Source organism: Macaca nemestrina, chromosome 2 (genome assembly GCF_043159975.1).
Source record: "Macaca nemestrina isolate mMacNem1 chromosome 2, mMacNem.hap1, whole genome shotgun sequence".
Lineage (NCBI taxonomy): Eukaryota > Metazoa > Chordata > Mammalia > Primates > Cercopithecidae > Macaca > Macaca nemestrina.
Genome location: NC_092126.1, coordinates 14,672,848 through 14,685,650, shown reverse-complemented (window position 1 = coordinate 14,685,650; position 12,803 = coordinate 14,672,848). Strand labels below are relative to the sequence as shown.

The window sequence follows — 12,803 nt, the reverse complement described above, 5'->3', positions numbered from 1 at the left end:
GATCACAAGGTCAGGAGTTCGAGACCAGCTGACCAACATGGTGAAACCCCGTCTCTACTAAATACAAAATTAGCTGGGTGCACACCTGTAATCCCAGCTACTTGGGAGGCTGAGGCAGGAGAATCGCTTGAACCCGGGAGGAGGAGGTTGCAGTGAGCCCAGATTGTACCATTACATTCCAGCCTAGGGGACAGGAGTGAAACTGTCTCAAAAAAAGTAAAAAGGCCTGTGTTAAAGGCAAGCAATTTAAGGTCATTATGAGTGGGAGGTAGAACTCTCTTGGCTAATTTCCAGGTAAAAGGGCTTAACAGAATTTGGCTTTTGCCATGTAGTTCACCTACATTGTTTTATTGATTATGCTTTAAGTTTAGGCAACTGCATTTACATATCAAAACAGCCCCATCCAGGGTGCTACAGCTGTAGAGAACGTTCACTTAGTTTGCACACAGGGCTGGTTACTACCCCGGGTGGAAACGTATCAAAGTATATTAACGTAAGTGTTTTCACTTATCCTTAGAAACATATCAAAGTATATTAACGTAAGTGTTTTCACGTACTAATGCGGGGCAGAGGGCTGGGGGAGTAACAGTAGCAGCTCCAATCTATAGCATAAATTCTATTTGAACTGACTAAGGTGAAGATCTTTAATAGCGGACTAGAATTATGACCATAATCCTAAAAATACCAGTGTAAAGACTCCACTTTTTTCTTCATCCTTCCAGGCTCAGCTCCCTCATGTCAAAGTCCACGCCTACTTTGCTCCCGTCACCCCACCGACAGCAGTGGCAGGAAGTGGCCAGCGACTGTGCAGGTGCTGTGTCATTCTCTGACAGCAGCTGCCTGGGCCCAAGGGGTGATGAGGCATCCCTTCCTCTAGAAGACCTGAGTCTTCCTGACCGACTCCACCATCACCCACTCTGTTGATTCTCCACTGGGAAAGGCATTTACAGGTAAAGACTTGTGTATGGATTGCAGTAACTCTGGTGAGAGCTTTCACCTTGATTCTGCTGTGAAACAATCGAATCAAAGCCTTGTGTCAGTTAAGAGGACAAGTGGTTTCAATGCAGCTAGGACCATGCCAGAAACCTGGATCTCTTAAGAGATTGGTACCTACCTAGGTACAAAAGTTCTACCCTTGGCATTATCAGCACTCCTCAAAAAGACCATCAGTGTTAGCACAAACTGAGCAGAAAAACTAGGCTGTTGATTTTCTACCTGATATTTAAGCCAGTGGCCTACTTTAATTCACAACAGTTCCATTTTGATTAGCAGGACTTTTCCACTTTGAAGATAAAATAGCAACTTTGTCAAAGTGACTGTACTGCAAATTCATAATGCCTGAGAGTTTTATATGTAGAGACTTATGTGGAAGGCAGGTTAATAGGTTTCCATGAGACACCAAAGACAAGAGGACTCTATACTGGGTGGAGCAGGGTCTTCACCTTTTTGTTTCTGTCAACTTGTCATACACACCTCCAGGGACCAAAAACAAAAGCAGCTCAGAGAGTCTGTGCCTGCCTGATTGGAAAGTAGAAGCTCTGGTGTATGCTACAGCACATAATGCATTTTTATTAAAGGAGAAAAGCTAATTATGTCCATGCCTCTCATAAAACTGGGGGGAACCTTAAAGAAAAAGAACTAAGGCTTAAGTTATCTGTAGTATAATCAATTAAAAGTAATGAATGGATGCATGTAAAATGGATGTGATTTTTTTTTCAAGCTTATTTTGCAATCTTAGAAATCAGGTTACACCATAGCTACTCAAAAGTTTTACAGACTTAAAACTCAGATCAGTAAGTGTTGGTACCTTTTAGACTCATAAAATTGAATAAACCATTGCAATGCTTTAAAAAAAATTAAGTCAGAGGGTTTTATTGCTATGATTTTATGGCAGACACATCCAAGCAAAACCATTTTCCAAATGCAGACCTTCATGATGTTATCTGAAATCTGGTAAAATGACCCTACTGTCTGCTGTGGTTGATTCTTGCTCCATGCTGTCCACATTTGTGATCTTTATTAAGAAACTATCACCACCTTCCTTGTAAACGTAGGTGTTCATGGTGGCTGGCCCTTCCTAACCACCACTCCCCCCAAACTGAAGGGCCAGAAGCTCATGAGAAACGTAAGTAAAACGGCAAAAACAAGATGTTTTCCTGTGACTAGCAATACCTTTATTGGGCAGTTTTAGAAGTGTTTTTAAGGATATATTACCTCGGCTGCATTCTAGGAAGGGAAAGCAGATAGATATATCTGCCCATAAATGGACTTAGCACGATTATCAGAGTAAACATTTTATTGCCTTATGCTATATTCCAGCATTACTTGGTCTAAAAATTGTGTGGATACCATAGCAGTTCCTTAAATATACATTTATACCTACTGTTGTGGAGGAGACGGGGGAGGAAGACTGATGCAGGAAGCAACTTCAATAAATGAGCACATAACAGACTCACTTTAGTGATTATGAATTAGAGTTTCTATTTAAAAAATTAACTTAAGGCCAGGCGTGGTGGCTCACGCCTATAATCCCAGCACTTTGGGAGGCCGAGACGGGTGGCTCCCCTGAGGTCAGGAGTTTGAGACCAGCCTGGCCAACATGGTAAAACCCTGTCTCTACTGAAAATACAAAAATTAGTCAGGCATGGTGGCAGGCACCTGTAATCTCAGCTACTTGGGAGGCTGAGGCAGGAGAAATGCTGGAAACTGGGAGGCGGAGGTGGCAGTGAGCCGAGATCATGCCATTGCACTCCAGCCCGGGCGACAACAGTGACTCCGTCTCAAAACAAAACAAAACAAAAGATTAAATGACCAGAGCCTTCTCTACATGATTTCTTTTGAGCCATGATACAACCTATCAATCACAGCTACTGGACTCAATGCTCAATGACCCATGGCCTCATTTACAAAACAGGAGAACCTCTTGTAAGACAATCAGGTTTGCTTCCTTTTCAAGTCTGGAACAGTTACTGGAATAACATATCCTCAGTTGCATCAGCTTTGAGAAAATAAACTGAAAAAGAAAAAACTATGGGCCTAACATTACATTTAGACTGGCTCAGAACACACACAGGGAAACTCCTTGATTCTATGACATGAAGTGACAGAAGCAGGAACTGGGATTTTAAATGAGACACACATTTGCAAAACAATCAGAAAACATTTATTATACTGAAATGTGTACATCCTACTATTAAAAAAACAAAGTAACAAATTTGCTGGTGCCAAGATTTATTTAGCCTGTTTCACTGGGACAAACTCATGTTCAATGCCACGCAGTAAAATTTAAGTCTCATAAGCGTCTAAGTATTTTTACCCCGCTTCTAAAACCTGATGAGGAATTCAAAATAAGCACACAGCATTAAATGACATTTATTGTTCCATAAATCTTGAGACCCAAAAAGGAATGCTAAATAGACAAGCAAAACTTTTAAAACAAGAGATAAAACTCACTTCTTTCCCCAGTGACTGGTACAGGAAACATGTGGTCACACAAAAGCAAAGGCAAAAAGTCAGAAAGGAAAGCTCTGCCTATAGGATCTATAGGAGTTACAGATACTTTCAAATCGATGATGAAAACAGACCGTGCTTCTTTGTAGCAAATAATTAACCCCCTTTATGAATAAAACATGTCAAAGCTTTTACCCACTGAAGCAGTTTGTCTTCCGGGAGAGATTACAAACTCAAAATTACTCATTTCCTATTTTTTGCCTGAACACAGATGAGGACCAAATAGTACATTCAAATAAGGACACCTGGGTATATGGACAGAGATCCTACAATTAAAATGGAATAGAAGTTAAAAAAAAAAATTCAGTCCCCTACACCATAGGCCTCAAACATGCTTGCTGATGGATTCTGGGAAGGTTTTGGATGAAGGACGGAGATAGATATGGGAGGAAAGTGAGGAAACAGTGGATTCCCTTTGAAAAGTATGCTAGCAGACAAGCATTTGGTTTTATGAAAGAGGCACTCTTTTTATAGAGAAAGAAGCTATTATGTGGTGTATAAAAAGCCCCTAAATCATCACCAGAATGTCTATCCATGATTGTACTAAAGCTCAATATTTGAGGAGAGGCTTAAGGGATTTGTATGGTACATTTTAGTGTTTGATAACATCTAGTGTTTCCACGAAAAAATTCATCTTGTTCATAATGAAGATTCCTTAACACCTATTCAGAAGCTATCAACAATAATACTTTCTCCCCCTACTTGGGTCACCTATTTCCAATGTCTGGAGTAGGGCTTTAAAAAATGTTTAACGGGATGGTGGGGGTGGGGGGTGGTCAGAGATGGAGGGAGAGAGGGAAGAAAACGAGAGAAAAACCACGAGTTTAGCAAGGAATCTCCAAAAATGAAAACCAGAAACTAAAATGCTAAAAATGGAAGCAGAAGCAAAAAAGTTTTTCAATAGATCTGTGACAAAGCCAAAACACAAAAGTCTTTGTACCTATTAGGATTTACACTGATCCTCTCACCAAGGTACTCCTGATAATGCAGTTTGCTTCAAGCCCATCTTCCTGGCTTGGATCTTCTCCAATCTGGCATGATCACATCAAACGTACACCCTTAGACATGATTTCTTCCAAGAAGGTGCCGAGCCTTTTACCTGACCACCAACGGCCACATCAGCACAACACATCTTTCCGCATACAGATTCACTGCTGGCCCCAAAACAGCACTGTCCCCCATCTCCTCTCCAGGTCAGCATAAGGTTCAGGCAATAAAAGCCAAACTGGCACAGAAAGGTAAATGCCCACAGTAAGTTGCTACATTCATTTCCAAACCGCATACAGTGTAAAAAGACAGCAAAGGCTGCTTCTAGGAACTGTATTTACTGGCCTCTGCCAGAGCAGCAGGCAGCTATGCCTGCACTGTGGCCTCCAGAGCTGGATGCATGCTGTGCCGATGTGCTCACTCTCATGAGGGTGCTTGGCTATGGCAGTGACAGTGAGGAGATTCACCTCTCATACAGCTCGTTAGAAAGGTCATCTTGTGTTTTCAATATGAAACATTTCATATGGTAAAATCCAATCCCAAGACTTCTTGGATTCAGTCTTCACACACTTTTAAGCGTGACTATTTAGTACTGAATATAGTTCAGTCTATATAAGACATCACTTCAAAATTATGTGGATGCCATCACTATTTTCAGCTGCAGAAAAGGAAAGAAATATTTCTTCAGTCAGGCTTAGGAAATTAAGCCTATTAAATGGAAAACTCCCTGCCAGCTACAACCTCCCTTCCCAATTCAGAGGTTACCTTTAAATGATTCTAGATAAACAAGCAAATTAACTTGCTCTAGCTCCTCTTCCCCCAAAACACTTCATGTACACATTCCCTTTTTAGACATTCTGCGAAGCCTGGTCCACTATCAATGCCCCCATTCCAACACTGTCTGCCAGTTCTGGGGGTAGGGGGACATCTAGCAAGACACACAATAATAATAGTGTTGTCCATAAGGGAAGCAAGAACTAGAAGCAGAACAGGTAAAATATACTGTGTCAGGGCAGAGGACCCGAGGGAGCAAATGCAAATGCGTACATCTATCTTTTCCAGAAAAATTTCTGAGCCACTGAGAGGGAGATTTCAAACATTTTAAAAATGTATCATTCCTTTTGTTGCCTAGTGTTTCTCAGTAAATAGAAGCAATATAGGCATTCATAAAAAAATGATTTTTCTCATGAGGACAAAGTTTGAACAACAAAAAAAAACACAGTAAATTGAGATCAGAGAGGAGATTCTATGATTTCTAACACCAGAAAACGTCTACTGGTTCCACAAAACAAAACTATACAATTATACTATATGTTTTCTTTTTTAGACAATGTCAGTTACGCAAGGTAAAAACTGTACTGCTGTGAGAACAAAAGACTGAGCAGAAGGGTACTAGGCTAAAGATGTTTCTGAAAGTAAAAGTTAGAGTGAACCAGTTCAGAGTTAAAACTCAGCCTCGCAGGTAACCTGATGGCATATGCAACATGTGAGACACAAAGTAAAATCAGTATTTCAGTAGTTTGGGGATACTTGACACACATGACATCTCCCTCTTCTAGGGGCAGCTTTTGTGCTAAGACCGGATTTGGATCTTAGCTCACCTGACTTTTAAAATAGTCTATGAATGTATGATCTCTTCTCAAATTTTACATTTAGGAATCCCTCCTCTTTAATGTGGGAGCCACCTAAGCCTGGTCCTGGCTCTCTTTTCACATTCTCTCCCTAAATGACCTTAACAACTTCTATAGCTTTGAGTCACTGTTGATATGCTGAAGGCCTCCAAATTTACATCTCAAGGCCAGGCCTCTTCTCTGAGCCCCAGAGTGGTGACAGTCAACTGCCTACTTGACATTTCTACATATCCAAAATCAAACTCTTGGTTGATTTACCCCAAACATACTTACCTCTTCAATGAAATCACCATCGGCCCAGTTACTTTCCACAGAAAACCAGGTGTCAGAACTATTCCTCCCTCAAATGTGCAGCCCACTGGGGCCCTGTCTATAAATCTGTAAGATACCACCACAGTGGCACCTTTCACCTGCCTCATTTTGCCACCTTCTCATCTGTCTCCACAGAGTTGTGAAAGTGAAAGAAAAATCTAGTCACATTACTCCTCCTTTGTTTAAACAACTTCAGTGACAACCCAATACATTTCAAGTAAATCCGAACTACCATCACCACCCGGTCCCGCATGCCGGACCCGGCCTCCTGCTTTGATTCACCCTGATCAGCTCATCCTCACACACAGCATGGCAGCTACATGGCCCACTGCCAAGCTTTCAAAGAAGCCAGGTGTTTGCACACAGCCCCACATTGCCTGGGGATGCTAATCCTATGGCCAGTTCCTGCTCCTTCTCATTCTTCAAGTCTCAGGATTAATGACACCTCCTCAGAGAAGCCTTACCTTACAGCTTCACATTCCCCTCAACCCAGATCTCCCTTATCCATAAGTACCCCACACTTTCCTGTTCCTTCATGGCACTTAACATACTGGTAATTTTGTGTATCTCTTGGCCAATTTTGGTTTGCTTTCCCCAATAGGAGTTTCATGGATTCTGTTTTATTCAAGATCCACTGAGTGACAGAAGCACAGTGTCTGACACAAAGTGCTCAGTAAGACGTTGGCTGAATGAATTGAGATTTTTTTTTCCAGTCATCTAGAAAGACTGACTCCTCTTCCTTATTTGTTAATTTCTATTACAACCACTAGAAATATTCTCAATTCATTTATCAAACTTTCTTCTTAAAATGAGTAAAGCCATCATTTTAAAGAATAAATACACGAGAGGCACTAATTAGAGGCACACACCATCTCTCATGATTCTGGCATTTTAAGACACACACACATGCAAAGTACCTTTTACTGTGGAGAATAAAAAACAACTCTCATCTTGAAAATTCTGAACCATCTAGAAGGATAAAGTAAATGTGTAAGTACAATTAAGATCCAACTGTCATTTCTTAACTAAAAATGATTTTAAAACAGTAAATATTCTTCTCACACAAATACAGGACTCAATGGCCAAAACGATAATTCATGAAGGCAGTGTGAGGCAGCAAAGATGCACACGTGCTGCACTGCCTTGTGTTCACTGTGCCTGTCCATAATGGTCCCTGAGAGACCTGGTCGGTCACCCGTGTGACCCACAGGGGCACATCCCCTGCCAGCTTCAGTGGATGATGACTCTTAAAAATTGCATAAAGTGCTCTTCTATTATTACTTGCTTGCCACCAATCACTAAGGGGAAAATTATATATCTTACATGTTTTTTAAAATTAGTCATCAAATAATAGACAAAAGGAAAACACATCCAGTGACTCACCTCATAAAACGGACCAAAGCCTTCCACTATCCTAGAGTCCCCCAGTAACTGGCTGCATCCTAAAGGGCTGGGGGGAAGCTAAGCCAGTTTTCCTTGGCTTGTATTCCATGTTATCACTAGGATGCCTGTAACTCATGGTTATAAGTTCTTCCAAAGTGATTCCCAACTCTCGGGAAATGATTCTCGTAAGTATTTTCAAAAGAGGTCACAGAATTTTTCTACAGTTCTACAATTACATGGATAAAAGTAAATACCAGTGTGAAAAGGAAAAACAAATGATTCGATTTACCTGATCACTAACAAGAATGTGAATACCAGTGGGACCCTGTCTGTAAACCTGATTAATTTGGTGGAGAGGAATATTAAACACCAGCGCAAGTTTTCGAGCAACTTCTGAAGCAATCATTTCTTCCAAGTAGATTGCATGATAAACTGAAATTTAAAAAAAAAAACAAAAAGAAGAGCATTTTAACAGTGATCTTTGATCTGTTTTCTACCTGATCTGTAGGATCTGTACAAAGGTCACACCTTTCAAAGTACCAAAAAAGTAAAAAACATTTTAAATGGGAATAAACTCTTTCTTTCCCCATCTTACTACCTTGAAATCTCAAACTACCAATCTAAAACGTAAGAATACATTATTTATATCCAGAAATATAATTTAATAAACATTAACAGAAATCCCTGGACAAAAAGATTTGAGGTTTGAATTTTTCTTTATATTTTTATTCAATGAATATAGTTTCATGTATTCAAAATTTAAAAACAGGAATTGGCTGCAAATGAACATGGGGGATCTTCTTGAAATAATGGAACTCAAACTGGATTTTGACAATGGCTGCCAAACTCTCTAAATTTGCTAAAATACCATTATATACTTAAAATGGGAGGACTTTATGGTATGTAAATTATGCCTGAAGAAAGCTGTTTTTAAAAATAATATATACTTCATGTATTCCTAGCAATATACAAAAAGAACCCTAAAAGAGTCACGTTCTTTTCGTTCCTTTTTTTGAGACAGCGTCCTTCTCTGTTGCCCAGGCTGGAGGCGGTGGCACAATCACAGCTCACGATAGTCTCTGCCTCCCAGGCTCAAGCAATCCTCCCCACCTCAGCCTCCTAAGTAGCTGGGACTATGGTGGGGGCACATGCCACCATGCCTGGCTGATTTTATTATTATTATTATTATTATTTGTAGAGACAGGGTTTCATCATGTTGCTGAAGCAGTCTTAACTCCTGGGCTCATGCAGTCTAACCAGCTAGGCCTCCCAAAGTGCTGGGATTACAGGCATGAGCCATCACGCCCAGTTAAGCATCACAGTTTTTGATCCAGTAATCCTACTATTAGGAATTTATCCTAAGGAATAAAAGCTATCTGTTTATGCCCCTCCCCCCACAAAAAATTTTAAATAATATAAAAGATGCTACATGAAAAGCTAAGAATACAAACAATAAAATGTGATGCTTCCTTACAGAAAGCCCCAGCCACATTCCATCCAGTGTTCTGCATTTTTGCTACATAGAACTTATCAGCAGATATCTGCAGAGTGTACATCTGTAGTGAGTCTCACTCTTGTAGGTCCTGCTCAGTTACTGATTAAAGCCAGACATGGCTCAGGAATATCATTACGGAGAACTTTGCTTCCCCAAACAAGGGGTTTGTAAGTATAGAAACCCAGAATTTTCCATTACATAAAACTTAGAAGTTGGAACTAAAATTATAGTAAGACTATAGAAATGATCTAGAGAAGGTGTCACCAAACCACAGTCCATATGGGCCAATTCCTGCCCTCCACTTTTTTTTTTTTTTAAATAAAGTTTTACTGAAACAGCCTTATCTACAATTTACATATTGTCTATGGCTATTTTAGCACTACAACCAGAGTTGAATGTGAAAGACCCTATATATGGTCTAAAGAGATGGAAATACTTACTACCTGACCTTTTTTTTACAGAAGAAGTCTGCTGATTATGGGAAAATATCCAATATTTCCCCACATCCCTCCACAAACACTCATGTCTGAGGACACACCTTCCAAAATATTATAATCTTGGCCATATGTAAGTGATGTATAAGCTCTTGATGATACATGGAGAGCCCCTTTAAATTTTTATCCTTTTAAGAATCTGTATAATCTCAAAATTCAGAGCTTCTGAAGTCAAAATGATACCAAATACAAAAAAGTTCAGAGTAGTGATGCTATCCTTCCAATTTTTCAGTAAAATTCAAATCACAAAATATTTTTCAGAGTTCTATCTATTATTAGGGCAAATAACTGCATCTCTGAATGCCATTAACACATCTTTTTTTGAAAAGTTCTGAGCGTGTTGCCTTTGTTCTACTTCAGAGTATGGAAAGAAGGAAATATTAACATATATCAATACTACAAATGAGAAAATATATGCCTTTTAAAATGCTTAAGGGCTGTATTTAAAGGCGAGAAGAGGGAGAGGCCAAGATTTTTATCTCTGTCCTAGCACTATACCATACAATTAACGCTCAGGATGAGAAGCCCTCCAGAGATAACATACTGTCTGGTATTATTTACAATGACATAAAGATACGGCATCAGACTCGCCACACACAAGGTGCACAGTGCTGGCCGAACACTTGTCATGACAAGTCCACACGCTTAGGACTATTACATGCATGCACTGTTGCACATATGTTATGCTCTAAGAGTTTTGCCCATCCCTAGTCAGGAAAATGGGAAAAAAAAAAAAAAAGGAAAGAAAAACCCTCCTGCTTTTTTTGTTAAGCTGCCAGTGTTACATTCATCATTTCAGTAAATCTGACAAAAAAATAAAAATAAAAAAAATAAAAGCCAGAAAGATCTCAATGCATTCAAGCTAGGTTTTCCACTTGTTACATATTTCCAGCATGAAGGGCCACATGAAAAAGAGACCCTAAGTGTGGCTGTAATAACTGAGAAAGAATGCCAGTTTCCTCTTCTCCCAAGGACTTGGCCCTAGAGCTGCCACCTCTCATTGCTAGCAAGGCTCCTTCATGAGCAACTTGGCATTCCTAACACAGCAAGAGTTCTCCAAAGCCTGCTCAATCAAGTCCTTCCCATTTCTGTCTTGACAGTTTCAGAAGTGACAGAATCGAGATACCCTCAATACCTACCATAGGGTGCCCCACTGCCATTCTCGCTTGCACTGCTTGCAGCTTGCTGCTGCCCTTGCAGCACCGTGCTGCTTGGCTGCTCCCGGCAGACATAGATGGTTAAACGAGGCCTAACTGACCTGCAATCAGAAGATGCCACTGATGAGCCTGGGACAGAAAGCTGCCTTACACATGTACAAATGTGACAACTAAAGGAATCTAAGTTCTATTTCCTTATGAGAACTTTATAATGTTATTTCATTATACAAAATAATTTACTAATAAAAATATAAAAACCACACACCTCACACCAACTATCACAGGTGGTCTAATATGATGATCCAGACTCTAAACCATTGAGATGGTCTGTCAGATGCTGGTAAATTTAAGTTTCAAGATTAAGTCAGCAAATTAAAAATCAGTAAGATTCAATTTTAATGGAATTCTCACACCACAAGTATAGAAAGAGCAATGATAGTAAATGGTTCTTACAAGCCAGCACAATTTACAGTTTCTGTCATTTTAATTCACAATTAGTTTACATTTTTAATAACTGTTTAGTAATAGTCATGACCTTGAAAACCATAGATTCTGTATAGCTCACCTAAATTAGAAGTTTTGTTTTCTTGGCAACAAACCCAGTCGTCTTCAAGAAATCAGTACTGCCCATGTGCATTTCTACCAGTCTTACAGTCTACCTCTGCCCTCATCAGTGCCTGCATCATATCTGGGCCTGCCCTGAAGGTGTACACAAAACAGTCTTCTTGTGAGCACAATGCTGCCAATGCTCGATGGCGCACACAGGCACACATGCCAACCTAGCGTGGAAACACATTCTGCCCAAATTCCCCACGCGAAGAAAGGTACATTCTTATTTCAAGCAAAACAGTTCACAGTATTTTACCTTGACTTCAGTGAATTATAGAGCCGAATTCCATCGGCTGCACCACAAATTTGAACTAAATCCTCCTTTGTCAGTTTTAATAAGTCGGCACCTAGAAAAGAGCAAAAATATTTTTCTCAAATGGAAAAAGAACAGAACTGCTTTACAGGCATCTGTCTTCATGCAGTCCAATGTCCTTCAAAATAATGATAGATATCCTGAATATACACATATACATGAACAATACAAAAAGACAGACACCTGTCCTTCAGAGCCAAGGAAAATGCTGGCTTTTCCATGTCCTGTATCCAAGAAGGAGCTTAGAAGTCCAGAGGCCGATGAATCAAATCAATGAGTGTCGGGCCTAAAGAACTCTTCCCAATACAAGATTTCACTCATCTACCTTATTTAGTGACTGGGTTGTGGCTACGTGAAGAAACATGATTCTGACCCAGCCCATAGAAACAAACCCTGAGATCACCCAGGCCGATCAATCTTTAATTTCACAAAAAAGGAAATGAAGTCCAGAGTTTGTGGGACTTGCCTAAAGTCTGTAAGAGTTGGTAGCCGAACTAGGACTGGGCCTCTTTATACTGAAACGTGCAATGTAAAGTCAAACATTCTATAACATAAACAACTGTCACAGCAGCCTTTTAACAGAAGAATGGCAGAGAATCACACATTATACCCTAAGATTTCCCCCAAGCACATCCTACTTACAACATCATTTACAAGTGTAAATGTCTCTCTATACAGGTTTCCTATAGCACCACCTAGAGAAGCAGTGTTTGACACTTTTAAAAATTCTATCTAAACACTTCCTTCGCTTACTATAGAAGAAAAAAAACTTACACGTAAGTATATGGAAGCCATACCTGAGTACATAGACACCATGAACTACTACTCAGTATTTCAAGCATAAATGATACAGCATCTAGGATTTGCTCTGAAATACAACAGAGGGCAGGACAGGAAATAATGGAGAGCAAA

General features: G+C 39.9%; 2 protein-coding genes across 7 annotated transcripts in view; one reads left to right on the top strand and one right to left on the bottom strand.

Moving 5' to 3' along the window:
- LOC105470931 (F-box and leucine rich repeat protein 2) overlaps nt 1–12,803 on the top strand; it is a 127,624-nt gene that overhangs the window by 108,411 nt on the left and 6,410 nt on the right. The window contains exon 15 of one of the 2 annotated variants that reach the window (XR_980881.2): nt 723–950. Coding sequence is in view for 1 of the 2 variants with exons in the window: in XM_011723274.2 (XP_011721576.1) it covers nt 723–830 (108 nt within the window). In the remaining variant the exon portion in view is untranslated. Of the gene's footprint in view, nt 1–722; nt 4,363–12,803 lie in introns of those variants that run through there. The other variant, XM_011723274.2, reaches the window with a different exon arrangement.
- Nucleotides 3,141–12,803, bottom strand: part of LOC105470932 (upstream binding protein 1) — a 54,916-nt gene continuing 45,253 nt past the window's right edge. For 4 of the 5 annotated variants that reach the window (XM_011723275.2, XM_011723276.2, XM_011723277.3 and 1 more), the window contains 5 exons: nt 11,835–11,925; nt 10,952–11,070; nt 8,113–8,255; nt 7,358–7,409; nt 3,141–5,155 (listed from right to left, as the gene is read on the bottom strand). In XM_011723275.2, the coding sequence (XP_011721577.1) occupies nt 5,118–5,155; nt 7,358–7,409; nt 8,113–8,255; nt 10,952–11,070; nt 11,835–11,925 (443 nt within the window). In that variant the 3' untranslated portion in view covers nt 3,141–5,117. Of the gene's footprint in view, nt 5,156–7,357; nt 7,410–8,112; nt 8,256–10,951; nt 11,071–11,534; nt 11,669–11,834; nt 11,926–12,803 lie in introns of those variants that run through there. The other variant, XR_011619568.1, reaches the window with a different exon arrangement.